Source organism: Anabrus simplex, chromosome X, assembly GCF_040414725.1.
Source record: "Anabrus simplex isolate iqAnaSimp1 chromosome X, ASM4041472v1, whole genome shotgun sequence".
NCBI lineage: Eukaryota > Metazoa > Arthropoda > Insecta > Orthoptera > Tettigoniidae > Anabrus > Anabrus simplex.
The window spans coordinates 110,652,460-110,679,476 of NC_090279.1; the positions used below are offsets into that span (position 1 = coordinate 110,652,460).

Below are 27,017 nucleotides of genomic sequence, written 5' to 3' on the forward strand. Positions count from 1 at the left end.
TAAGACAGAATAAAATCTTGAAGACTACATGCCATGTTTGTTGCCTGCACTGTCAGACATTCCTTCATCTTCCACCTGATCATCACATGGATTTCTGTCACTCATACTGTCTATCACATCACAGTCAGTCGGCGCACAAATACAGTTACTGCGTCATCTAACGCTCCATTTTCTGTGATGTCATCAGCATATTATTTCTTCTTTCGGTAATCTCGATGCAGCATTGGACATCTGCATTGCTTCCAACGTGTCTGTATTAATTTCTCTCTCCGAGGCAACATTACTCGGCATACGCCGGACTGCACGAGCCCACATGAGGTCTATAATGCTGCCTTGCTGATCCATTGACTGCAGAATAGGGGTAGTATTTGGAGTCGAGAATAAAACCTCCACGTGCTGTAAATGGTGAGGCACCCAGTTGTCTATGATAAGAGTGAGTCGGCCATGCGGTTATGGTGCGCACTATTGGCAGTCCTGAAGATGGTTTCTCACTCTCTATCTACTTCGTTCTTTAATCGCCTGTATTCTTTTCTGCCCTCCTCATTCTCTTCCATTCTTGTGCTTTTGCCATTCATCAGTCAGGTATTATATCTCCCAAGTTATCCAAGGATTCTTACCTTTCTTTCTAACCTATGTTTAGTAGCCTTACTCTCGTACTTCTCATTCTTCATGACTGTCCACCCTTCATCTATTGTGTTTCATTTGGTCCTTGTCAACATGGTCCTTGAAACAATCCCTCACACACTTTTCTCTCAACTTATCTGGATCCTATGTCTATACATGCTTTTCTTCAATTTATTCTGGTTCCAGTGGCATTTCATGACTGCCAAGTTGAGGTCAGAGTCCCCATCTGCTCCTGGGAAGGTCTCACTATCCAACACCTGGTTCCTGAATCTATGCCTAATCATAATGAATTCTATTTGATAACTTCCACCATCGCCAGGTCTCGTCCGTGTTTACAGCCGTAATTACTAGTGTTTGATCCAAGTATTAATAAGGATTAAATTATGATCAGTGCAGAATTCAACCAGCCAGCATTGTCTTTCATTGCTTTGTCCCTGTTTAAATTCACCTCCTTGGCCTACCACTGCATTCCAGTCTCCCATAGCCTTTTACTTATTGTATTAAAACTTTTCTCTCTTCATATATTCTTAAGATTTCATCACCATTCGCTAGTAGGCATACAGACGTGCATTATTGTGGTGTTAATTCGTTAATTCGTTCTCTGTGCTGGTTGTAGTAGCTTATTCGCTGCTTAATTTCTTACTGATTATTTAACCAACATCTGCATTTCCCTTGTTTGATTTTGTGCTGATAGTTCTGTAGTCTCCTGACCAAAAAATTTGCTCTTCCTACCAACGTACTTTACTTATACGGACTTTATCTAACGTTAATCTATCCATTTCACTTTTTGTATTCCCTAACCTACCACAACATTTCAAACTTCTAATAATAATGCTATTTGCTTTATGTCCCACTAACTACTTTTTTGGTCTTCAGAGACGCAGAGGTGCCAGAATTTAGTCCCGCAGGAGTTCTTTTACGTGCCAGTAAATCTACCGACATGAGGCTGACGTATTTGAGCACCTTCAAATACAACCGGACTGAGCCAGGATCGAACCTGCCGAGTTGGGGTCAGAAGGACAGCGCCTCAACCGTCTAAGCCACTCAGCCTGGCAATTCAAACTTCTAAGATTCCATGTTCCGAATTGAAGAATGTCAGTATTCATCTTCCTCATGATTGCTCTTCTCTTGTAGTCCCCGCCTGGAAATCTGAATTGTGGACTATTTTATCCTGGAGGAAGCCATAAGCCATCATCAGTACATCATTTGTGCAGAGAGTGCTGCATGTCCTTGAGAGTGAGTTATGGCTGTAATCTCCGTTGCTTTCAGCCGTGTTGCAATATCAACATAGCTAAACATGCAAACCATATAAGTCAATCATTCAGGCTGACACACTTATAAATTCTGAAAGCCTGCTGCCCCATTTCGATGAACCATTCATTAGTCTAAATGGTTGCACCCATGGCTTGGCTATCTACTTCAGTGGGATGCACCACCACGGCAAGGTCACATGGTTCGCGGAGGATGAATTTCAAGATACTTGCTTAGAAAATATGTGATATATTTATCAAACTCCTTTGCCTCTGTTACAGAAAGTTGGTAACTGCGGTATGTTCAGTGAATTGAAAATTACTTTTTATTTCACAAAATATATAATAAGCCTTTAATTTACAAATTCAGATGCATTTGCACCAAATTCTTTCAGGATGGCAACATTGCATTAAAAATTGATGCAAACAAGCTGGCTGCATGGTTCAGATGGTGTAGCTGTCATTTTGTATTAAGGAGTTGATGGATTCAAACCCCAATACCGTGAAGAAGGTTTCCTGTACCTCTGCTTCTAACAAGTAGTAAGTTTTAATTCATGTTTCAGGAGACTAAAGTGGAGAACCCCCTGGACATCAAGACTGAACCATATTCTCTACTTCTTGGTGCTGCCATAAAGGGGGAGACTTCAGACAGACAGGAAGGTGACATTCTAAGGAAACTTCTAACTAAGGTATTTGACTTCTTTGTAATGGAGAACCTTTCATTTAATTTTCTGTAGTTCCGGTCTGAGCCTGAATATCCCTAACAAATGTTCTGGACTGAGTATTTTTAAGGATTTAAAAATATTCATATATCTGTACCTATAGGAGGTATTTGCATGATTCGTTCTTCTTTGTGCTTGTTTGAGCATTTAGTTTCAAAAAATGTTATTTGTTTCATGTCAGCTATCACTTAAGATTTTTTAACCCTCTTAGTGCCAGGCCCGATTGCTCACAGTATGCCAAGAGTGCCAGACAGATTTAGAGAATTTTGCAGGTTCTCACTCTGTGGACTATATAGTTCACAAATATTATAACTATGACATGAAATTTTTATTAAATGTTACCAAGAAGACATTCTTACTGCTGAACTAAATTACAGCACTAAAATGCTCTTGGGTATTTTGAAAAAATATTTTCCAAACAATTTCAAAACACCAAAAATTAAAAATCAGAAACAAAACAGAAAAAAACAGAAAATTCAACTCAATGGTAAATATTGATGACTTCTTTGAAATGTCCTATTTTAGATGAATAAACATGTAAAGTTTTACATTTTTATCTTCAATAGTTTAAGAGTTATGTACAATGGTATTGTAATATACAATTGCCATGTTCAACAATGGGATCGAACCTGGCACATGGGTTGTAGTCACGGTGACCAGATAGTGATACATTATCATTGTTCACAAGATGAAAGAATCTCAAGATCAATTGGAATCTGTTTCTTGAGAGCATATTTCCAAACCACGGAATTTAACGGGAATTTTTGACCCAATAAGAAAATATGCTCGGCCAAAAAAACAGCAATGAAAGCCTTCATTTCAGTCAATGTAACCGGGCGCCACTGCTGTGCTCTGGCATATGGTGACAAGACATGATTTCTCTTATCTGCTTGTCTCTGTATTTATAAGATTCAATAACTGAGCCGTGAAAAATAAAATAAAAATACGCTATAGGTTTGCGTCTGACGAAGGGGCGTGTCTCGGGCTAGGGGTATCATAATAATCTGGTTAGGGTTGGTATTTTGCATCTTGACCTAATTGAATTTCACGGAAAACAGGAAATTGTTGCTGTCGGATATTGTTACAGCCGTCATCATCGTCAGTACTGTCACTCAGATGGTCATTACCACTTCCAGTGTTTACATTCGGACAATGAGCACGTGGTTGGGACAATGAGCACGTGGTTGAGTGTTTACAGAAAACTCGCCGTTATCAGTCCCAATAACACTTTCACTTTACCCTTCCTCACTTGTTGGAGGAATGAATTCCTCATCAGAGTCTTCATCATCTTCTTCTTCACTAAAAATATTAAGATATACAGCCAGTTCGTCATCGTTAACAAAATAACTTCTCCCGCTAGCCGCCATTTTACTCACGCGGCATGGAGATCATACGTCGTAGATGAACACGGACTTTAGAAATTCAGTGCATGATAGCGTATGAATTTACGCACTATCTAGCGGCGTAATTAAAATCTAATGACAATTATCTAAGGACTTGACACATAAGATGTCGCAATCTGACAGCCCAAGTTGTACTAACTCGTATAGAATTGCACGCTACCCAAACAACGATATATCGTGGTTGGCACTTTACGCATATATACGAAACAACGATATATCGTTGTCTGGCTCTCTACGGGTTAATATACTATACCATGTTTGTGAACGAAGTGAAGTCTGGCGAATTACTAAGTAAGTACGGATTTCTGAAATACTATTATATTTCCCCTATTTTGGTAATGTAAAATGGAATTGCAATTACAATACAACAGCAATAATGCAAATGATATAAACATAAGAATTCTTTAATTACAATAACGAAAATTGGAGCTCTTAATGAAATATAATTTATATATTTTTATGTGACGACAGTGGCTCGGAAGGTGATCTTAGCGAAGATACTCAGTGTGAAGATGATATTGAAGGTGTGTAGTTATAATTTTATGCACAAAAGGAAATATTATTGACATCCGGATATGAATTCGAAACAACATTTTGCATTTCATTATTATGGGAATTCATTTTACAGCCTACCACATGTTCCTGCGCATTTCATATTTAAGTATTGGTAAATTTTTCTGTCTTTTTCTAGATATGGGGGATTACGATTACATAAAATATCAACAATATCACTTTCATGAAGCACTTGTTTGTTTTAGAGCACATTGAGTGACATCTATTAATGGACACACTGTGATAATATCATAAATTCTCTGACTTCAGCAGATATTTGTTGAAATACTCTTGTATCTAATACATGAAGAAACATGATGTATCTGCCAGAATGCGTGCATAGTTTGTTCTCAATTTTTAGTGAATTGTCAACCTTGCTACAGGCTATGCTCTTAGCACAGCATTGACATGATTATGGCCAATGCGAGCTATGCTCTCAGTTAGACTGGAAAGAGTTAAACCAATCAATATTTACCTGCAGACCAAAATTGGAAGGAAGACGATTTAAGAACACAACAACCTCCCCTTCTTCTTCTTCTTCTTCTTCTTCTTCTTCTTCTTCTTCTTCTTCTTCTTCTTCTTCTTCTTCTTCTTCTCCTTCTTCTTCTTCCTCTTCTTACTTTAATGCTGAATTTTATTGTTGAATTTTGTACTGAATAATATAACCTATGTCAGAAAAGTTCCAGGACTGAGGTTGTAAAATATAGAAAAGTTGCACTTACCAAGTAATGATCTTATCTCCTGTCATTGTAGTCACCTTGGCTACAGTGTGAAGATGATATTGAAGGTGTGAACCTTGGCCAGCACCTTGAAAGCAGGGAGTGGAACTGTCGCAGCCCATTGGATTTAGCTTTCCTTTCGGTCGCAATTTCACTCGCGGAAACAAGAAAAAAACGCAAAGCAAGAGGTCGGGTGAATATGGTGGATGTGGGACGACAGTGACAGAATGTCTGGTTAGATACTCGGTAACAGATAAAGCAGTGTGAGGTCTTGCAGTAAGAATCAATCCTGCGACTGTCACAAATCAGGGTGGCAACGTCGAATTGCTTGTCACAAACGTTTCAAGACTTCGATGTGAAGTGTTTGGTTCACTGTTTCACCTGGTGGAACATACTCATGGTGAACTAACCCTTTATTGTCAAAGAGGATGCGATCAACATTGTCTTTATTCTTGAAGGTTGACGTTTGGCTTTTTTTGGGTTTGGTATCCAGGACTCTGCCATTCTGCACTTTGATTCTTCGTGTGGGGGTCATACTGATAACATCAACTCTAATCCCCAGCAATAATCTTTGTTGAAAGTGTGGGATCACATCTCGCTGTATCCAGTAGCTCTGCAGAAATTCTTCATTTTTCCTCTTTCTGGTTGTCTGTTAGGGTGTGCGGGATGGGTTTTTGCATTCGGTTTCCGTTTGCCTAAATCATTGCGTAAAATCTTATGACGCGCGTTACGATTCAAATTAAGCTCTCCTGATATCGCATCTTCCCCCTGTGGGTGGGGGCAGTAGAATAACACCCACGGTATCCCCTGCCTGTCGTAGGAGGTGACTAAAAGGGGCCTCAGGGGCTCTGAACTGTGGAGCATGGGTTGGCAACCACGGGGCCCTCAGCTGAGTCCTGGCATTGCTTCCACTTACTTGTGTCAGGCTCCTCACTTTCATCTATCCTATCCGACCTCTCTTGGTCAACTCTTGTTCTTTTCCGACCCCGACGCTATTAGGTTTGCGAGGGCTAGGGAGTCCTTCATTTTCACGCCCTTCGTGGCCCTTGTCTTCCTTTGGCCGATATCTTCATTTTTCGAAGTGTCGGACCCCTTCCATTTTTTCCGTCTGATTAGTGTTATATAGAGGATGGTTGCCTAGTTGTACTTCCTCTTAAAACAATAATCACCACCACCACCACCTGATATCGCACACACAGTTACACGACGGTCTTCTTGCAATAATTGCCTTACACACTCAAATTTGCATTGGAATGTGCTGTAGACGGGCAGCCTGTTCTGGGATTATCTTGCACTGAATCTTTGCCTTCCCGAAACTTTTTTACCACTCGAACACGTGACTTCTCGACAGTGCATCGCCTCCGTTTGCTTGTGTAATCATTGTCACCGTTTCACCAGGGGTTTTCCCGCAAAACTTAATGTTCACTCTTTGTTTATATTCAGCGTCCATTGTGTCAACCAGAGTGTTGATAAGGACAGCCCTGCCACTTAGAGCATGTGCATGGCCATCTCATAACGTACACATGCCAGGTAACATAAGACCAACGTTTGTTCCTTTGTTCGCATTGCGACCTCAGCAATACAACACTTGTCCCACAACTTTTCTGACAAAGGGTGAATGTTTTGAAATGAGTACATGGTCTGGAAAATAATATAAATAAAATGAAAACTCACATTATATCTGCCAGGTGCAGCACAATTGTACATCTTCATTTCCCTTTATTTTGCATGAAACTGTTTGAGATGGCTTATGGCCCTAACAGTACCAAAATATGCATGATAGATCTGATAATAATTATCTCTAACTTAAGTCATTATGCCAGCCGCATTTGACAACTAGAAAGTGGAGGATGTTGTCCATGATCAATCTTCATCTCTCTTTGCAATGTCTGTTCTTCTTCGCACAAAGTGAAAGATGCATTCACAGATGCTGATAAATCAATTCTTTTTGTATCTAAAGGTCTTGTTAATTCGTTATACAAGCAATTTCTTGTAGCTAATCGATAACTCGTAGCAAGATTGGCAACAATGGTTCCCAAATGGGTGTGGGGGAACACCAGCCTCACGCTTCCACGCTCACTATCTTGCTGCTCCTTGCTGAAGCATATTTCCCGCTCGTTCATACTGCTCATTTCTGACCTGAATGAGTCCTCTCATCTCTGAGTCATTGTCATCAATCACATTCCTTGCACTTGCAGAACATATTATACATTCCTGGAAAATGCCAGGCCATGCATATATAAGCAAAAAAATGATATCGTTTTAATAAGCCGTTGTAGGGCAAAACCCGCAAAATATGCTGCATCTATGAAAGAAGACAAAATATTTATTTTTATGCACAATAAAAGAGGTTCAGATATTAATGATTTGCATAAGTAATTTACCAAGATATTCTTACAACGGTGAAAGAATATATGCGAATGCATGAACTTCCGATCCCTGTTTATGACTAATTCCTTGGGGAGGAATTGCCTATCAGTGGGAACCAATTATACTCCTGACCATTTTCAAGGTTCACTCATTTGCAAAAATAATTACGCACAAAGAAACAGTTGTTGGAATTGCACACAACTTAATATGGGTGACTGTGACATTGATATGATTAACTGATTACAGTATGAGAGAAAGAGACTCTAGTGTTCTGTGGAACCACTTCTACCTTCGATACGAGTGGACAAGGAGATATCTGTCCGTATTTGTTGAAAGTGGTTCTGTGGGTCATGTAAACTCCCTGGCTGCCGAAATTGGCATCCCAGGATTTTCCAGACATGTTTGTTGGGCGATGCGAAGTATTGCGGAGTAGTGGAAGCCATTTGTTTTACGTTCTTCAGTCTGTCGAAACTAACTTGTGATTAAATAAAATTTAGAAAATACCTGGAAAAGAAGATCTATTGTACCTGTAAATATAAAAACCAAGCATCACAACATGTCACAGATCAAGATCTTCTGGATGGAATGAACCTCGCAAAAACAAATCAGGCATTGAGGTCCCATCCCCTTACTTTGATATTGAGCACCATCTAAAGCTCAGAGCCTACAGTACGTGGAGCGTCCTTCAAATACAGGATGAGAAAATAATGTATCGTGAAAGTGGGGTAACTAAAGTAATGTATTCTAACAAGAATGGGTTTTTACCTAGTTCAAAACATAGTTTATTTCACTGAGAGGACATCTTGTGAGAAAACTCGGTGCAGGTTCTCTCTTATAAATCCAGACCATTCAGCAGTGTTTTTACTCTCCAAGACCTAAGCATCTGTACGGGAGGCGCACGCAAGGAGCATGCACGTGTTCGACTTAGCATCAGTAGCCAGTCGGAATCTCGGCTGTTCACATGGTGAGACAGTTATCATTGCAACACTGTATTTTTGTATGTAAAAGTTATTTTAAGTACAAGTCTGCTCGATGTGGATTCGCGATGCATTTGTTTGACTATTTCCTGTTGAAGGGCCACCTTCACATGCACAGATTCATGTAACAGTAAATGAGTTTGATACTAACAGCTCATTGTTCAATAAAAAGCATGCAAAATCGTGAACGGTCACCAAATAAATCACTCGAGCACAACAAGTAGGGGTTTTGGTTTCTTCTGCACACAGAGCTACACATCTCTAAGCATACACCTGTAACACGATGACTGTGAACACAAGACACGTCTGTGATGCGCAAAGACTTGACCAATAATGTCTGTCTGTCAGGTCATCAGCTGGTTGGATCCTAAAATAGCGCCACCGAAGGCTATGCAGCTATAGGGAAACCACAAAAACCAATGCGAGCACCAAAATGAGGCATACTAGGCATGATGATGTAGTTTGCCCTTGCTTTCCACACTGGGCCTGACTGTGCTAACTCTATGAGCAACACACAGACACACTAGTTGTGCTCTAATGTCATTACTCAGCACTACCCACACCCCAACAGCTTCCATATTGTCACATGAGACTGGGTGTTCATTGGAAGCTACACTTTGCTGGCCACGCTGTGGTAACTAAAATGGAAGACATTCTATCGTGTAATGATACAACTGAAAGGTGGATATGTGATATGGCTAAAGATACAGAAATATTAAGTTCTCCTTTTCAACATTTTTTCCAACTTACAGTGGTTGGAACTTGTCCCCGACTCTATGTGGAGAAACTGCGGCAGATGAAGAGCGGTGCATAAACACCCAGTTCCCAAGTCTGAGGAATATGGCTATGAATTGAAGCAGGGGCCCTCTGAACATTTCAGCCAAGGAGCCACATGATCGAACACTACCAGCAATGAAGAGCGAGGTCTCAAACTGAAGAAGTTTGTACCGTAGGCATTGCCTGTCTTACAGAAGTTACTCAAGGGCAAGGAATTGTTTCATTTGCAGACAAAACACTACCTCCCAAAAATGAATGAAATCTTATCTCAATCCAAAACCAGAACACGCATTGAAACAATCACACAGCCAGGATATGCAGAGTAATGCCCCCAATAGACACCATTTGATGAGACCTAACGATAGCAACCAACATACATTTCATCCACCAATGAAAAATCTAACAAATACGACATTCGATGAAACAGAATCCATTATATTATTTTCCAAAATATCACTACAATCATCACAAAAACTTAGAATGCCATAAATAAAATACCTCATGAACAACGCAATGAAATTAGATACGAAATTAGGAAAAGATTACCACAGTATATTAACAAAATCAGTAAGGAGAACAGCAACAAAGGTACCAAGAACATTATACAGATTAAAAACTCAAGAACAAAATCAAACAGAACAATTTACTAATAACTAAAGCAGATAAAGGCAACACAACTGTTATCATGGACAAAAACGAATACATAGCCAAAACCAAAATCTGTTTTCAAGATGAAACTTTCCAAATCAAAAACAAAGACCCTATTAACAGCATCCAAAGAAACCTAAAAACGTTACTAAAAAACACCCATTTTCTTCTAAACGAACAAGAAACTGCAAAACTCATTACAATGAACCCAGAACTACCAACCGCTAAAGCATACCCGAAAATTCACAAAGACAACGTCCCAATGAGGCCTATAATAAACTACAGACCAAGTCCAACTTACAAACTGTCACAATTTAACCAAACATTCCTTAAAAAACACTACATATTTTTAGCTAAAAAAACAATACAAAATTCAATAGAATTCTGCAACACCACAAAAGAAATAAAAATAGAACAACAACACAGACTAGCATCATATGATAGAATAAACATGTACCCTAACATACCCATGCAAAAAACCAAAAAATAATAGAATGTAATCTCAAATACCACAGCAAACTCAGTACCCTAGAAATAGAAGAGTTCATTAAATTACTCCATTTTGCTATCAACAACAACTATTTTAAATTTCATGACACCATATATCACCAGCAAGGTTTACCAATGGGATCCCCAACATCAGGTATATTAGCTGAAATCTATATAGATTATATAGAACACCAAGAAATCCAAAAAATAGATAATATTCTATTTTGGTGTAGATTTGTGGATGATATATTTGTCATAATAGACAATAGATACACCAATGAAACCAAAATTTTAGAACAATTAAATGCAATAGACCCGCATATAAAATTCACCATAGACACAGAAAACAATCACACCATAAACTACTTAGACATATCTATAACTAGGCACGATAATCATTTATCATACAAAATATACAGAAAGCCCACACATACATCCAATACAATAAAAATAGACTCCACCCACCCCAACGCACACAAGAAAGCAGCATACTATAGTATGACATATAGAGTCTTTAATATACCACTAACAAAAGAAGAACTAAATAAAGAACTCAACTTGATCCATGAAATAGCCAGACAAAACGGATATAAAAAAGAAATGATCAACAAAATCATATACAAAATAAAAAATCAATCCAAATCCAAATTAATCAGAAAAAAAACCCAAGAAAGATAACGTACTATTCACCTACAACAACACCCATACATATCCCATAACAAACATCTTCAAGAAAGGAGGCCTAAAAATAGCCTATAAAACTACACACAGTAATATTAGCATCCTACACAATTCCAAATCTATTAACAATAAAAATCAATACAGCCACTCAGGAGTCTATCACATGAAGTGCAACGACTGTGAAGCCAGTTACATTGGACGTACTGGGAGGAACTTCCAGATACAATACAATGAGCATACCAATGCAATAAAACATAGTCATTTTTCAGCCATAGGACAACATATTGAAGATTACAAACACAAATTTACAAATGTTGAAAATGACATGCAACTTCTAAGTACTAACCCCAAGAGCCCCTTAGTCAATATAATGGAAGAATTTTATATAAACCTAGATCAGTATGTCAACCCAAATTTTAATTTGAACAAAATCACAGAAAAAACCAACATTCATTTTGATGCCTCCCCCTCTTAAAAAATAATTACCTAAAAAGAGTTAAGAAGCAACACCCAATACACATAAAAGAACCGCCAAGAGATACCCTCCACTCCAGTCCCACTCTCCCAGCAGCTGCTCCTTCTACCCCTTCAAACTTCCCCTGCGCAGCCACAAGCAGCAGCTCTAGACAAACACCCAACAGTACTCGACGTGCTGCTGTGTAATGCACAACAGTGTCAATATCTACTGTAAGTACAACGCACACTCTTTTACCTCTAACTTAAAATGTAGTAGACGCAACTTCTCACACACTTCATTTCTACTTACAGATAAATACGGCCTACAACATAAAAGGGAAAAAACCTTCACGCTATCTTTCAAAATTCAAGACTTCAAGTATTGTAAAACAAATTGACACTTGACAAAATTATACATCAAATTAAGAAGCACGTCACTAAAAATAAAGTTTTTATTCTTAAAAACGCATTTTACTATCAACTCAGCATTAGTATATATTATGAATCTTGTACATATATATTGACAATGCCTTGAAGTGAACACTAGACAACTACCCAATTTCTCAAAAAAAGTGTCCAAGTCATTCCAAGATGCTCATACTACCAGCAGAGGAACATGGTGAAATAAACGATATAGTTATCGCAAGAATAAACATCCGAAACGTTTTAATCAATTAGCCATAAGTTTTAATGCAAAAATAGTGGACACTTCAAGAATACTACTATCATTGCATACATAACATTCCAAGTTCCAATTTTTACGCTGATCAAAATAACAAAAACATTTGCAAATGACATGTCTTTTTATACTACGTAATACTTTTATAATCCAGGAAAAGAGGACTTATTTTATTATTTTAATTGTATCATTTGTTTTAGATTGTCTGTTGAATTGGACGATTGTCACGACTACAATATTTCCCATTGTGATGCTTTTTTAAGAACTATATTTGAAATTGTCAGCTGAGGATGACCCTTGAAGGGTCGAAACCGGTACTGTGAATGTTAGTATGTAAACAAATGTATTGATAAGGTGGAGGCTTCAGAATAAATCTTATGCTGTACAGTAATGTCAGACACTTTTAATTACCTACAAAGCAAGCAAGCCAGAGGCAATAGAAAATTAGTACCTACTACTAGAGTGAGGATTGAAAATTAAGCTTAGGAAAGAAACAGAATATGTGCACAAATATAAGCAGTTTTCACCTAGTGAACAATGTGTTTTCAAAGTGATGGCCTGTAGTTTTTGTGGACATAATAGATATCTTTAACACTAAATGTTAAGGTACAAGGAAAATGTTGAAGGAGATTTGGGAAATATTAAGCAGGTGGTATGATGTTGGATGTGTTGTGAGGCATCTGGTCAGCTATGGCTATAGGGAGAAAGTGTCCTTCCAAGAATACTGACACAACCTTCAAATCAGTAGCTGATGATGGATCGACCTCATCCACCACTGTCCATATATCATCAGGTCTAACTTTACTGTCAAATAATGCTAGAAGAAGTGTCATAATCATAGCTGCTTGAGTTTTTCTGATGATGCACAGCAAAGTGTTTGTGAAATGTGAATATTTCCTACAGTTGCTTCTGTTACAAAGTAGAAATTCAAAGGATGTTATTTCCATTCATACTTTACTGTTCTACATTGTTCACTAGGAAGGCGAGATCAATGAACACAAGGCAATACCACAGGTATGGGTTAAACAGGAGATCAAAGAAGAGCGGAAAGTACAGCCTGAGATCAGCCCAGATTCATCAGATGAGTGCATGGCAGAAAATGAGGTGAGACTGAATCCTCAGATATTTTTATGGAGGTGATAATCTTTCTACTCAAAATGCAACGGTAGTACAGTGAATATTCTGCCTTTGATTCTGTATTGTGTTTGAGGTAGTGGTGTGATCCAGAAGGCAGGGGTATACCTAAGGCTTCCTGAGATATTTTATAGAAATGCAGTATTTACTCGCGTAATTTCCCCCCTTATTTTACTTTTTCTTTTTACCTATAAAACTGGGAAGAAAATTATGTAAATCTAAATTAAAAATGGAAATGAAAAATCAAACATAATTATCTTGCATAGGTTAAGAAGTTCATTTAGGACTAAAATAGTACAAAATTATCCAAAATACAAAGGGCATACTAAATTGTTTTACACTTTATTTTTTTCTACCCAAATGAATTACATTACACATCAGTTGTTACGTCCACCTTCTCAACATAATCTCCTTGTAACTGTATGCACTTTTGCCATCGATGTGTCAGTCTCTCCAGACCTTCCTGAAACCATCCTTGCAGAGTTCTGTGTACCTGTACCTTGACAGCTGTTTCCAGTTCTGCAAAATCCGCAAAACGGTGACCAAGCAGAGGTTTCTTCATGTTCCCGAACAGGTGATAATCACTTGGTGCCAAGTCGGGAGAGTATGGTGGGTGTGGCAGCAGCATGAATCCCATTTGATCAATGGCAGCGGTGGAGCCATACCTCATCACCAGTCACAAGCCCAGCCATTAAGTCGGCTGGATCTTAATCATTGCATTGCAAAAGTTCTCTGCACACGTCCTCTCGCCTCTGCTTTTCGTCTGCAGGCAAGAGTCTAGGCACCCACGTGGATGACAACTTCCCCGATAGTAAGTGGCCATGCACGATCTGCTGCAGGTGTTTTGGCTAATTCCCGTGGCTGCCTCCATTTCTGTAAATGTGATGCATTTGTTTCCTTGGATGGCCTGTTCGACCCACGCAATATGGATGGTGTTGACACTGTCATATTCCTTCCAGAACTGGTTCTGTTGTCCACCAATGTTTTCCATGACAGTGCATGTTCTCCGCAGACTGCCACCAAGCGCCGACGAATTTCTGCAGTGGTCACACCTTTTTTCCATAGGAACCAAGTCTTATAGCGTTGTCCCCGATGGTTGCTTTCCATGCTGTCTGCTCCTACATTGACAGTGTTGTTACGAAATGTCTATTATTATTTATAAATTTCATTTTCCGTATTGACAGATTCAAAGTATAGATAAGAAAAGTGTTTTTCCACCATTCAATACACAATTTATTTTAAATAGATTAAACTAGTACCAGTTTCGGCTCTTTAACGGCCATCATCAGCTAGTACATGATTTGTTTCCAGCCATTAGACAATTCACAACTTGTTATTGTATTAGATATCCGGATGTCTAATGGGGGATGGAAATGTATATAGTAGCATGTAATTAAAATATCAGTAGTCAAGGTAAAAAGTTACAATAAGTTAGAACATGAGTATGTCGGACATATTAAAACATATGGGTCATAATATAAAACACTTAAAAAGTTTTAACACATTAAAATTTATAATACCAATATAATGGTCCGTTAGTGGACATTATAAATTTTCTAGCTAACTCATTCTTGGTTGCCTGCGTTTCGCCCTCGTGTGCTAAGTTAGGCTCATCAGTTGGGACTTAGCACACCACCCAAGACGCAAGGCTAGTGCATACTGTGGAGGCCACTGCATAGGCTACTTGAAGCCACCAGCAGTGCCAATGCACTATGCACCCAGGCAACCAAGAATGAGTTAGCTGGAAAATTTATAATGTCCAATAATGGACCATTATATTGGTATTATAAATTTACTCATTCGGGACAAATATTTTAAATTCCTTATGGGAATCAACATCTGTATTACATTAAAATTTGGTAAGTATAGGTAGACACTTGTTAAAAATTTTTAGTTCATGTTACATAGGTTCTACTCTTCTATCTTCTGTGTACTTCCTTTGCTTTTATGTTATGTTGATTTTAGCTGTGTCTACCTATACTTACCAAATTTTAATGTGTTAAAAACTTTTTAAGTGTTTTATATTATGACCCATATGTTTTAATATGTCCTACATACTCATGTTCTAACTTATTGTAACTTTTTACCTTGACTACTGATATTTTAATTACATTTCCATCCCCCATTAGACATCCGGATGTCTAATACAATAACAACTTGTGAATTGTCTAATGGCTGGAAGCAAATCATGTACTAGCTGATGATGGCCGTTAGAGAGCCGAAACCAGTACTAGTTTAATCTATTTAAAATAAATTGTGTATTGATTGGTGGAAAAACACTTTTCTTATCTATACTATGAAATGTCTATGACGAGTGCATTCGTTGGTCCCTGTGCGTGTGCTGCTACCAAATGGTGGAACAGGACACTAGTTACATGTTACCACCTTCAAAAGTGAAATGTGAACCATACCTGGATGTACAAAAAATAAAGTGCGAAACAATATAGTATGCCCTCCTGTGTATAACACAATCTTTAATTTTAATAAAATTTCAAAGGCAATAATACATTCCCTAGCAATAATTATACAGAAACCATTGTCTTTTAATGTTATGCAAGAATTCGCTGAAGATAGGAGCCACAAACCTGAAACAAATTAGAATAATGTATTAGAGTAAAAGTCTGTAGAATTGCCTATGCTAATATGTATTTAACTTCAAGGAAATAGACTTACCATGTCATTCATCGTCGCTTTCTTCTGAAGTCATCTGCGATGAGTCACTCCCATTTTCTTCCATCTCCCAGATGCAGTAATCTGCACGGCTTTTCTACTGAGGTCTTTCGGAAGTCGCTGGCATAGAGATGTCCTTCTTCGAAGACATAGATTGTTCCTTTTCATAAACAGACAAAACCACCCTCTGCTTGCTTTAAAATGAGGAATTTTCAAGATTTTTGCTACTTCTACAGACTTTAACTGGAGCATCTTGTGAGAAACTGGAAAGCCAACATTTCTCAATTGATTTATGTAGAAAAACAACTTTCTTTTCAATTTCTGGATGCTTCCTGGTTCTTGGTCCCCGAAATGATAAAGTTGCTTTCTTGGTACACTGTATTTCTTCTTTCTGCTTCTGCCAGTGTGATGGTGCTATGGAAAATTCAAGAGATACAGCATGATTGCTGTTATTTTTGGCAAATTCTGTTACAGACAATTTAAAGTGTGCATCTTTCCCATCACGTCACTAACAAACACTTCGCACAACAATTCACACGTAAGAACACTGTTCAAAGCGATTACTGTACGGGTGGGAGTCACAGCTGTGTTAAGGCTAGCCGTCACACGTGTTCTGGCCCCGGGCGCTGGAATGTTGAGTAATCGGTCACTTCCTCCTCTCCTAGCATGGGGAACATGAACTGGAATTTCCAAACAAATTTCTGAGTTCCGTACATCGACATGAATCATGAAGATGAGATAAATCCGTGGTTTGCAACTAGTGGAAACCATAGATAAAACAAAGGAGGGAAATTATGCAATTTTATTTTCCCCCCCAAATTTTCATTCTAAAACTCAGGGAGGAAAAATTACGTGAGTAAATCCATTGCTGTACACATATCTGCATATAGAAATGTAGAAGAATGGGAAGTTTAGCTGTACATTTGACTTTATCCGATACTCATCATCGTCATCATCCCTTTCCCTCATCCAGCTCCCATTGGGTTTGCATGTTTGTGGCCCCTCTGTTCATCCACCATTGTTCCTCGTTCAGTCTGAGTCTCCCATCATTGCTTCAGCATCCTCTTAACATGTCCAGATTGTCTCCATTGTGTCGTGAAACTTTTCCGGTCTGATTTCCTTCCTTATGTTCTCATTTTCTACTCTGTCTTTTCTTGTCTTTCCTACTTCTGAGACACTTAATTTCACTGGCTTGGATTTTATTCTCTTGTCTTTTGTTCAGTGTCTACTTCATTCCTGCACACCAAGTTCCTCACACACTGATCTCCTTGTCCGGGTCTGCAGACTGCACGAGTTTGCTTACCCTGTACTCCAAGCTCTCCACAATTTCAAGGTTTTGTGCCTTTTTTTTATTCAACACCATTGTCTTACTCTTTATAACACTCATTTTCATTACATAACATTCAGTGATCTCACTCAACCTGTCAATATGTATCAGCGAGTGTAATGTTGTGTAAAAATGTAGAAGAATGGAAAGTTGATTTGTGTTTTTAATTATTTTTGTCCTGTAATATGCAGTGTGCTGATGAGTAAGCCAAGTGATACATATATTACCTGTAAGAATATTCCTGATGTGGCTGTGCTGTTTGGGGTGCGCTGCTGTGAGTTTCCTTTTGGGAGACAGTGTTTCGAACCCCACCACTGTTAGCCCTGAAGATGGTTTTCTATGGTTTCCCATTTTGACAAAGGGCTGTATCTTAATTAAGGCAATGGCCGCCTCCTCCCCACTCCTGTCCCATGTTTGCCATAAGACCTATCTGCATCAGTGCGATGTTAATCAAATTGTAAAAAAAAAAAAAGTGTCTAATCTACAGCCTTAACATTCTCATTCACTTTTGTTTTAAAATAAAAGATGGTTTGAAACCATCAGCTACTTCTAACATTCTTTTTCTAATATTCACTTAGGACCACACAAAATCAACATTTTCTGGCCTTCTTGTTGGCCCACTATTCCTTCATCGCAACGATTGGATCTGTTTTCATTGCTCTGACCATGTATGTTGTGTAGTCTTCTCATCTTCCTCAAAACCCTGTGTGTAAGTGATTTTTATTATTTCATTCTGGTCAAGTAGGTTTGGTGATCCTAAAGCCTTCAGGTCTTTTTCTGCAATCTTGTACCAATTTGGTCTAGTATCCTTGTTCTTTATGAATGTATGTGTTTTGTGTATTAGTCTGTTCTGGTCTGTTCTTTCTAAGTGTCCCATGAATTGAATTCTTCCCATTTGCATTGTGTCTGTGATTTTGGGATTTTTAAATATATTTCAGTGTTAGGCTTTGGATAATGCACACCGTCTCTGTACATACTCTTTATTGTATGCTCATCCAAATATATTGCTCATTTGTAATTTTGTGTTCATTCGTCTCATATTATAGAGTCTGAGAAATGGAAATGAAGGAAACAATGAAGAGGAAACCGAGTTACAGGATGTAAAATCTGTGTGTGAGGCCAAGAGGTAGGTAGAATAAGTGTGTATATTTAGTTTTATATACACTGCTGTGCAGAACTTTTGCATGTTGTGTCACTGGCAGGTAACATAGCTCGATAAAACTTAAACCATACATAGGAAGAACTGCTACAGTATGATTCAGTAGTCAATGGAAAGGAATATGCAATGAGATGAACAGAAATGTCTATTTTATACGTAAGTCACTGCGACTCATGATGCTCCCCTGGACATCACAAAAGAGGGGACATGGTTCTCAAAAGCATGTGTGATCACCATGGACAGCGATGCATGCTCTGCAACATATTCCCATGCTGGCCACAAGATTGGTAAGGAGTTCTTGTGGTAGGACATCCCATTCCTCCACCAGCAAGGTTGGCAACTGCTGGATGGTCGTTGTTGCATGTAGACATACTGCAATATGGCTGCCCAGTATGTATCACACGTGCTCGATGGGATTTAAGTCAAGGGAACGGGCAGAACAGTCCGTTTTCCAAATATTGTCTTGTACCAAGAGCTCCTCCACCTGCGTTGTTTGATGTGGTCGTGCATTGTCATCCATAAAAATGAAGTTGGACTGACTGCACTCCGCATGTGTTATGGGGAAGGAGTGCAGTCACAATAACGTTGACCAGTGAGAGTACCCCGTGGGTTTCCTGTCTTCCAAAGATAGGAGGTCGGTACGCCCGTGCAACATTATGCCTCCCCAAACCATAACATTTGGACCACCAAAATGGTCATGTCAACATTGTTCCTGGTTGAATTATGTGTTCCCATCTCTTGCCAGATGAGGGTAAGTCGAGAATCACTACTCAGACTGAATCTGCTCTCATCTGAGAGCACGTGACCCTCCAACTCCTTATCTGTCCAGACCTGATGCTCATGGCACCATAGCAAACGGTGCTGCCGGTTGGTGGGTGTAAATGGAACATAATGTAATGGTTCTTGGTCAAATAGACTACTTCCATGCAGTCGCCGTGCCACGGTGGAGCGTGAGATTGGATGCCTTGCAGTCCTGTTAGGTGTGGTTGCAATTGCACCCGCTGTTCGATGTGAGTAAAAAGTGGGTATGTTCAGGGTATTTGCAATTTTCCGAAATTCCACTCCTGGCGCCCTCCAAAAAAATGCCTGTTTTCCCCCAAAATTACCCATTTTAGGTAAAACTGTGAAAAGTGAATTTTATAGAAAAGTGGAAAATACACCAAACATAGCCATTTACAACAAAATAGGACAAAAAATCCCAGATATCTATTAAAAAAAAGATTAGTCACCATCACTATTGCTATCACTGTCAAATTCATCATAAATGAAATCAATTTTATGTACTTGCCTGTCATCTCCTAGATCACGTAAACCTTGATAAACAGGCATGAGTTTTTGTGAATTATTTAACTGTTCAATATAACTTTTAGTTAATTTTTGACTGGAAAAATCCAGCAGGAATACCTGAAATTCTCCTTCCTTTCATTGTAATTTAACAAGTATGTGCATTTCCCGAATTAAGTTTGAATTTCCTTCAATTCTTTTATAGGAAATGTATCTTCGACTTTTAAGTTTTTTAGTTTAATTGTTGATATGTTTTGACAATGACCTTCTTGTTAATCTTTTTCGAAGGTGCCATTTATTAGAGAGGAAATCTACAGAATAAATAACCATAGGGAACTGCATAAAAAAAGTTGTAAGAATAACTCTTTTATCACATTGAAATGAAAAGTCTTTTTAACACTTTTATTAACTAAATTTTTTGTTTCTGTATCTCTCGTGATTTGATTATATGATAACTGTATTTTATTATTCTGAGAATTTTCTATCATACTGATCATTGCTTTTCCATTTAATTTTTGTATGTTTTGATAATTTAAAGTAAATCCTTTCATTTTTGTTTCATGATTGCCATTATTGTTTCAAAATAACTTTAATCCGTTTACCACCTAACTCGTCAGTCCATTCTCGTAACATACAGCCTGTACCATTATCTTTATGTACTATTGAGTCGGCGTCAAAATATACGACGTTAACATATCTTATAATCCTAATCTTGCATTAGATGTAGTAAAAGCTGCTATAAAGACGTTTGAATTCATATTATTTTCACTGTAATAATCTTTAAAGTTATGTGTTATTTGAACCATTTCTCCATTGATAAAGTTTATATTTATGCCATCTAACAAAATTTCACATAGGTAAAATTTGCATTGCGCTATGCTATCAACTATCCAGTTTCAACCACCTCTGGAAAAAAGCTACAAATATACTAAAAATTCAGCACATACATGTTAATAGTGATTTCTAAAGCTATTCCAACTATACTTTTCTCTCTCCCTAATAAATGGAGATGGATATTGGAAGTTCTACTACTACAAATAAATACTCTATTACAGAATTACTTGGAAATAAAACAAAACCAACCAACGAAAGAGTTGGATTATGGTTACTAACAGAAAATTTAAACAACTCAATTCTTGATGATAATGATGATGATGCTTGTTGTTTAAAGGGGCCTAACGTCTAAGGTCATCGGCCCAACTCAAATCATATTACAAATATTGGAGATATTCATTACATGAATGGAGAACAAAAATTACAAGAATATAAACCAATTACAGAACCTTTTTCTAATAATATTATTGTTGTTAAAATTACAGATTCTACAGATTGCAAAGGAGAATTAATAAACAGAAAATTTCTCATAAAAAAAGAGGCATGTTGTTCCTTTAATAGTTATCTAAGAAGTAAGTTCTCTAATTGTAATTTAGCAAGACATGCAGTAAAGCAAATATACCATATTTATTAAAGTCTAATACATAAACAATCAAAGGTGTTAAACAGATTTTAATAAAAGATATGGATATTATAAATAAAAGATACTCAAATCCAGTTGTTATTCTGTATTAAGTACAGGGTCTTTTTTATGGCCTGCTCCGTGTGTCAGGAGAACATGCACGGAAGGCGATAGTGCGGCCGAGTGACTCATTTGCAGAGAGATATATTGCTTCTTGACCGTTAAGGTGACCTAATGCAGTACGGTAGTGATAACCATTGCTTCACACACAGCAATAGTTCAGTTCATCTGCAGCATTGGTAGCGTGTTCAGTGTGTTCGCTTTAAAGTAGTGTAGTTTCTGTAAGAATACTAATTGTGTGTTTAACAAGTATTGTATACAGTAGAACAGCATGTATTCACTGTGTTGTGCTATGTGAAGCATTCTTCTTATACAGAATTCACAAATTTCCTGGCATCCTCCCACCCCATAGGAGTACAGTACGTAGATTAGTAAAGAACCACCGGGTCCATTCTTAACAAGAAATCGCGCAGGAGACGAACCGTTTTAACAGAGGAAAAGCTTGATGAAATAGGAGCTCTCTTGGAAAGAACTCCAACAAAATCCCTGCCGCGTCTCGCCGTACAAGCTAATGTGTCATTATCTTCTGCCCACAAAGCAATAAATCTGTAAAAAGCAAAACCGTACAAACCCACCCCTGCCCAATATTTAAGAGGACCTGACAGTTTTGCTAGGGTTCGGTATTGTTACTGGTTGCTTCAGTCAGTTCATGATGGGTATGTTGATCCAGAACTTTTATTTTATAGTGATAAAGCATTTCTACACTTAAATGGCTGTGTAAATAGTCAAAACAATCATTTCTGGTGTGCAGAAAATCCCCACCAGCTGCATGTCCGTCCACTTCATGATGTAAAAATAGGAGTTTGGTACCCAATAAGTGCTTGAAGAATTAGAGAACTATATTTTTCCACAAAACAATACATGCTGATCGATATATAGACCTCATTCTTAAACCATTCATCCAAGAGCTGACAGAAGGAGTAATGGTTACTTTATGCAAGATAATGCGACGGCACACACTGCTAATCAGTCTATGGAGGTAATACGGGAAGTTTTCGAAGATCGTGTGGTTAATTATCCACCTAGATCTCCTGATTTAAATCCCTGTGATTATTACATGTTGGGGATGCTGAAGGGAAAAGTATATGTGAACAATCCTCACACAAGAGAAGAACTACAAGAGAACATTACACAAGTTATTTCGAACATCACACGAGCTGAGATTCGTCGAGTGTCTGAAAACCTATTTACGAGGTGTCAGGCGTGTTTGACAGCTGAGGGACAACATTTTGAACATCAAAATGTAATGCCAGGTAGGTTTTAGACTAATAGTTTCACTAGAAATGGATTTCTATAAGTGTGAATTGCCGTGAGTAGCGGGGGGGGGGGGGGGGGGGAAGCGTGCATTATACCGACTAGCGACCGAGTGTCATTGCACCAGCCGTGCCCTGCTCTCAGTGGTGCTGCCGAGCATGGTAAAGAAAAGACCCTGTAGAATTAACCGATGTAAAAATAAATACACTTTTAACAGAATTACCAAACATATTAGAAGAACTTAAGAAAGAACATTATTATCTACTAGATTTAGATATAACACATGATTTTATTTTTAGCAAGGAAGATATGATTAAATATTTAATAAATAATTTTAATTTCAGAATACAAGGAGAATATAAAGAAGAACGTAATGTAATTGTTAACAATAACAATTCTGTTGGAATAGACTGCTTTACTTGGATAAATTCTAATTCTAGAGTTAAAATCTACAATAAATTTATTTGCCAATTAACAAGTCCTGGAGTTAATAAACAACTAGGAAACCATATAGTAGATTTTCTAAGTTGTCCAGATAAAAAATTGAAAAAAAAAACCACTTTCTCCTAAATTAGCTAAAGAGAATGGAATAACAGTTTTGGAAGCAACAATTTATAATTACACGAACAAATATTTCCAACAACAAAAAGAATTTCATGCAATACAAATTGTTTAAAGTTATTAGGAAATTGAGAGTATATTTCCAAAACGCGCCATTATACTCTGTTCCATTAGCTAAAATGTGGGGAAAATTAATGAATATTCTACAAAACAGTTGTTTTCTTGCTTATAGAGATTTATTACAATATGTTTACTGGGGAAGTAAAAATACAAAAAGAAATTAACAGTAATACAAGTTCATTTACCAGAGAATCAAGAGGAAAGAGAAAAATTACTTAAATTTGTTTTATCTGCATATAGTTGTAATTATCTACCCATTAACTATATATACCGAGCTCAATAGCTGCAGTCCCTTAAGTGCGACCAGTATCCAGTAATCGGGAGATAATGGGTTCGATTCCCACTGTCGGCAGCCCTGAAGATGGCTTTCTGTGGTTTCCCATTTTCACACCAGGCAAATGCTGGGGCTGTACCTTAATTAAAGCCACGGCCGCTTCTTTCCAATTCCTAGGCCTTTCCTATCCCATCATTGCCATAAGACCTATCTGTATCGGTGCGATGTTAAGTAAATAGCAAAAAAAAAAAAAAAAAAAAAAAAAAAAAAAAAAAAAAAAAAATTAACTATATAAAAGATCTAGAAGATATGGACAACTCTAATATTATATCTTTAGTCCAGAAATGTCACATTAAATCTGGAGAAACATATTTTTCTAAATCCCATAGTTTGTTTTCTACCATCTCTAAGGACATAGATATAGAAGAATTATAATTAGAATTAGGTTTAACTCATACTAAGAGATTATAGATTTATTTTAAGAGAACAAAACCCATTAAAAAGAAACAGGAGAAAAACAAAGTAGTTTACTAGATGAAGAATACCAAGTAGAGTGTTTAGATTTAATTTTACTTAAAAATGGTTGTGCAAAAATTACTGTTTAAGGTAAAGAGAAAGATAAATATGTCGAATTAAGAGATTTAAATAAATGTAAAAGAAATAAATATATAAAAAAAGATTCTTAAGGCAATTAACAAATGTTACTTGGATGAAGAGAGTTCAAATTCTGGCAAAGAAGGCAAAGGAAATACTAAAGAATAATCTAAAGGCAAATTTCCAGAAGAGGAAGAAGATATAGAAACTCACAATGGTGGTCGAATTTTTAAAAAATTAATTTTTTTGTTACCTTTTAAAGGGGAATCCAGTCCCCATAAATATTAGAAGAGAGTCTGTTTCATAGACTGATAAATATTTATAATAAAAACAACTCATTCAAGATGTTTATCCATACATATATATATCTATATATGTATATAGAAAGACGTGTATTCTAGAAAAAATTCTAATAAAATAGAACAGTTCTAGAGTTTTTATATGGAACTCCCTATCTGGAAATTTTAAAGCAAAATAAGAAAAAGGAAAGATTAGTGTTTGTTGTTTTTTAGAAACAATATTACGGACGATACCGGAATTCTGGTATCAGCTTTTATTTTAATTGTTTCGAATTTTTCTGGAATAATTATATTATTCTCTTTAAAAAAATCTTTCATTGGTTGATTTTGTTCTATTTCCCAAGTAATTCTGTAATAGAATATTTATTTGTAGTAGTAGAACTTCCAATATCCATCTCCATTTATTAGGGAGAGAGAAAAGTATAGTTGGAATAGCTTTAGAAATCACTATTAACATGTATGTGCTGAATTTTTAGTATATTTGTAGCTTTTTTCCAGAGGTGGTTGAAACTGGATAGTTGATAGCATAGCGCAATGCAAATTTTACCTATGTGAAATTTTGTTAGATGGCATAAATATAAACTTTATCAATGGAGAAATGGTTCAAATAACACATAACTTTAAAGATTATTACAGTGAAAATAATATGAATTCAAACGTCTTTATAGCAGCTTTTACTACATCTAATGCAAGATTAGGATTATAAGATATGTTAGATAAGTTAGGTGAAAACGTCGTATATTTTGACGCCGACTCAATAGTACGTAAAGATAATGATACAGGCTGTATGTTACGAGAATGGACTGACGAGTTAGGTGGTAAACGGATTAAAGTTATTTTGAAACAATAATGGCAATCATGTAACAAAAATGAAAGGATTTACTTTAAATTATCAAAACATACAAAAATTAAATGGAAAAGCAATGATCAGTATGATAGAAAATTCTCAGAATAATAAAATACAGTTATCATATAATCAATTCACGAGAGATACAAAAACAAAAAAATTAGTTAATAAAAGTGTTAAAAAGACTTTTCATTTCAATGTGATAAGAGAGTTATTCTTACAAATTTTTATGCAGTTCGCTATGGTTGTTTATTCTCTAGATTTCCTCTCTAATAAATGGCACCTTCGAAAAAGATTAAATAAGTAGGTCATTGTCAAAACACATCAACAGTTAAACTAAAAACTTAAAAGTCGATGATACATTTCCTATAAAAGAACTGAAGGAAATTCAAACTTAATTTGGAAAACACATAATTGTTAAATTACAAGGAAAGGAAGGAGAATTTCAGGTATTCCTGCTGGATCGTTTCAGTCAAAAATTAACTAAAAGTGATATTGATATTAAATAATTCACAAAACTCATGCCTGTTTATCAAGGTTTACATGATCTGGGAGTTGAAAAGCAAGTACATAAAATGATTTCATTAATGAAGTTGACAGTGATAGCAATTGTGATAGCGACTTATTTTCTTTTTAAACAGATTTCTGGTATTTTTAGTTCTATTTTGTAGTAAATGGGTATGTTTGAGATATTTTTCACTTTTCTATAAAATTCACTATTGACAATTTTAACTAAAATTGGTAAATTTTGGGGAAAATAGGCAATTTTGTGGAGGCTGCCAGGAGTGGAATTTCGGAAAATGGAAATACCCTGAACATACTTGCTTACTACTGACGTGAGTCTCTTGTTGCCTGTTGCACAATGCAGCGGTCATCTTCTGCTGTAGTTGACCATGGTCGACCTTGCCTTGCCTTTGGGCAGCAGCGCCTGTGATTCGTAATGCTCTCTGTGCATGTGAAGCAATGCTGTGAGCAGTACCAAACTTCTGGACTTCACTCGTCAGCCTTCATCCTTCATCCTTCTTCCTGTTTCCCGATTATTCTTCGCCGCGTGAAGTCATCCGAATGTTCTCTGCGGGCGATGTTGTAATGAATGACATCACCAAAGTGCACCGTAACACCTAGCTGATTGACCGACACGGTCTTGTTCCGTTTCTTCAACTGCCTCGTTTTGTGGGGCCAGACGCATTTGGTGCTATAGTCGCGCTGACCTTGTGCCACATTTCTACGCATGTATGGGAGACCTCTGGCAATGTGTTGCCGAACCTTTGTTCATTTCCACAGAGAAGTTTACATTTTATGTTGCCTTATCTATCTCGTCCTTAAGTTTTGCACAACAGTTAGGAATGTGACTAGAAGAACTTAACCTTTTCACTGCCATGTTCCCAGAGAGCGCTCAAGAACATCTTGTTGTGAACGAACAAGCGAACAAGATGACACGATATGTGATGGCATGCTCTTCCTGGTGCCGAACACTGTTGAAGGTGAAATGATGGTGAATGAGAGGTGGAAGCAGTCGACTCAGGAACTGCCCCCAGTAGTGTCCTGGAACTGAAAATTGGAAACCACAG

The 27,017-nt window shown here is 37.2% G+C and overlaps 1 protein-coding gene across 1 annotated transcript in view; it reads left to right on the top strand.

Moving 5' to 3' along the window:
* The window catches only part of LOC136886808 (zinc finger protein 311), a 42,457-nt gene that overhangs the window by 12,180 nt on the left and 3,260 nt on the right, over positions 1–27,017 (top strand). Inside the window, exons 3-5 of the mRNA XM_067159634.2 lie at positions 2,438–2,563; positions 13,326–13,451; positions 18,525–18,604. Of these exons, the coding sequence (XP_067015735.2) occupies positions 2,438–2,563; positions 13,326–13,451; positions 18,525–18,604 (332 nt within the window). The remainder of the gene's footprint in view (positions 1–2,437; positions 2,564–13,325; positions 13,452–18,524; positions 18,605–27,017) is intronic.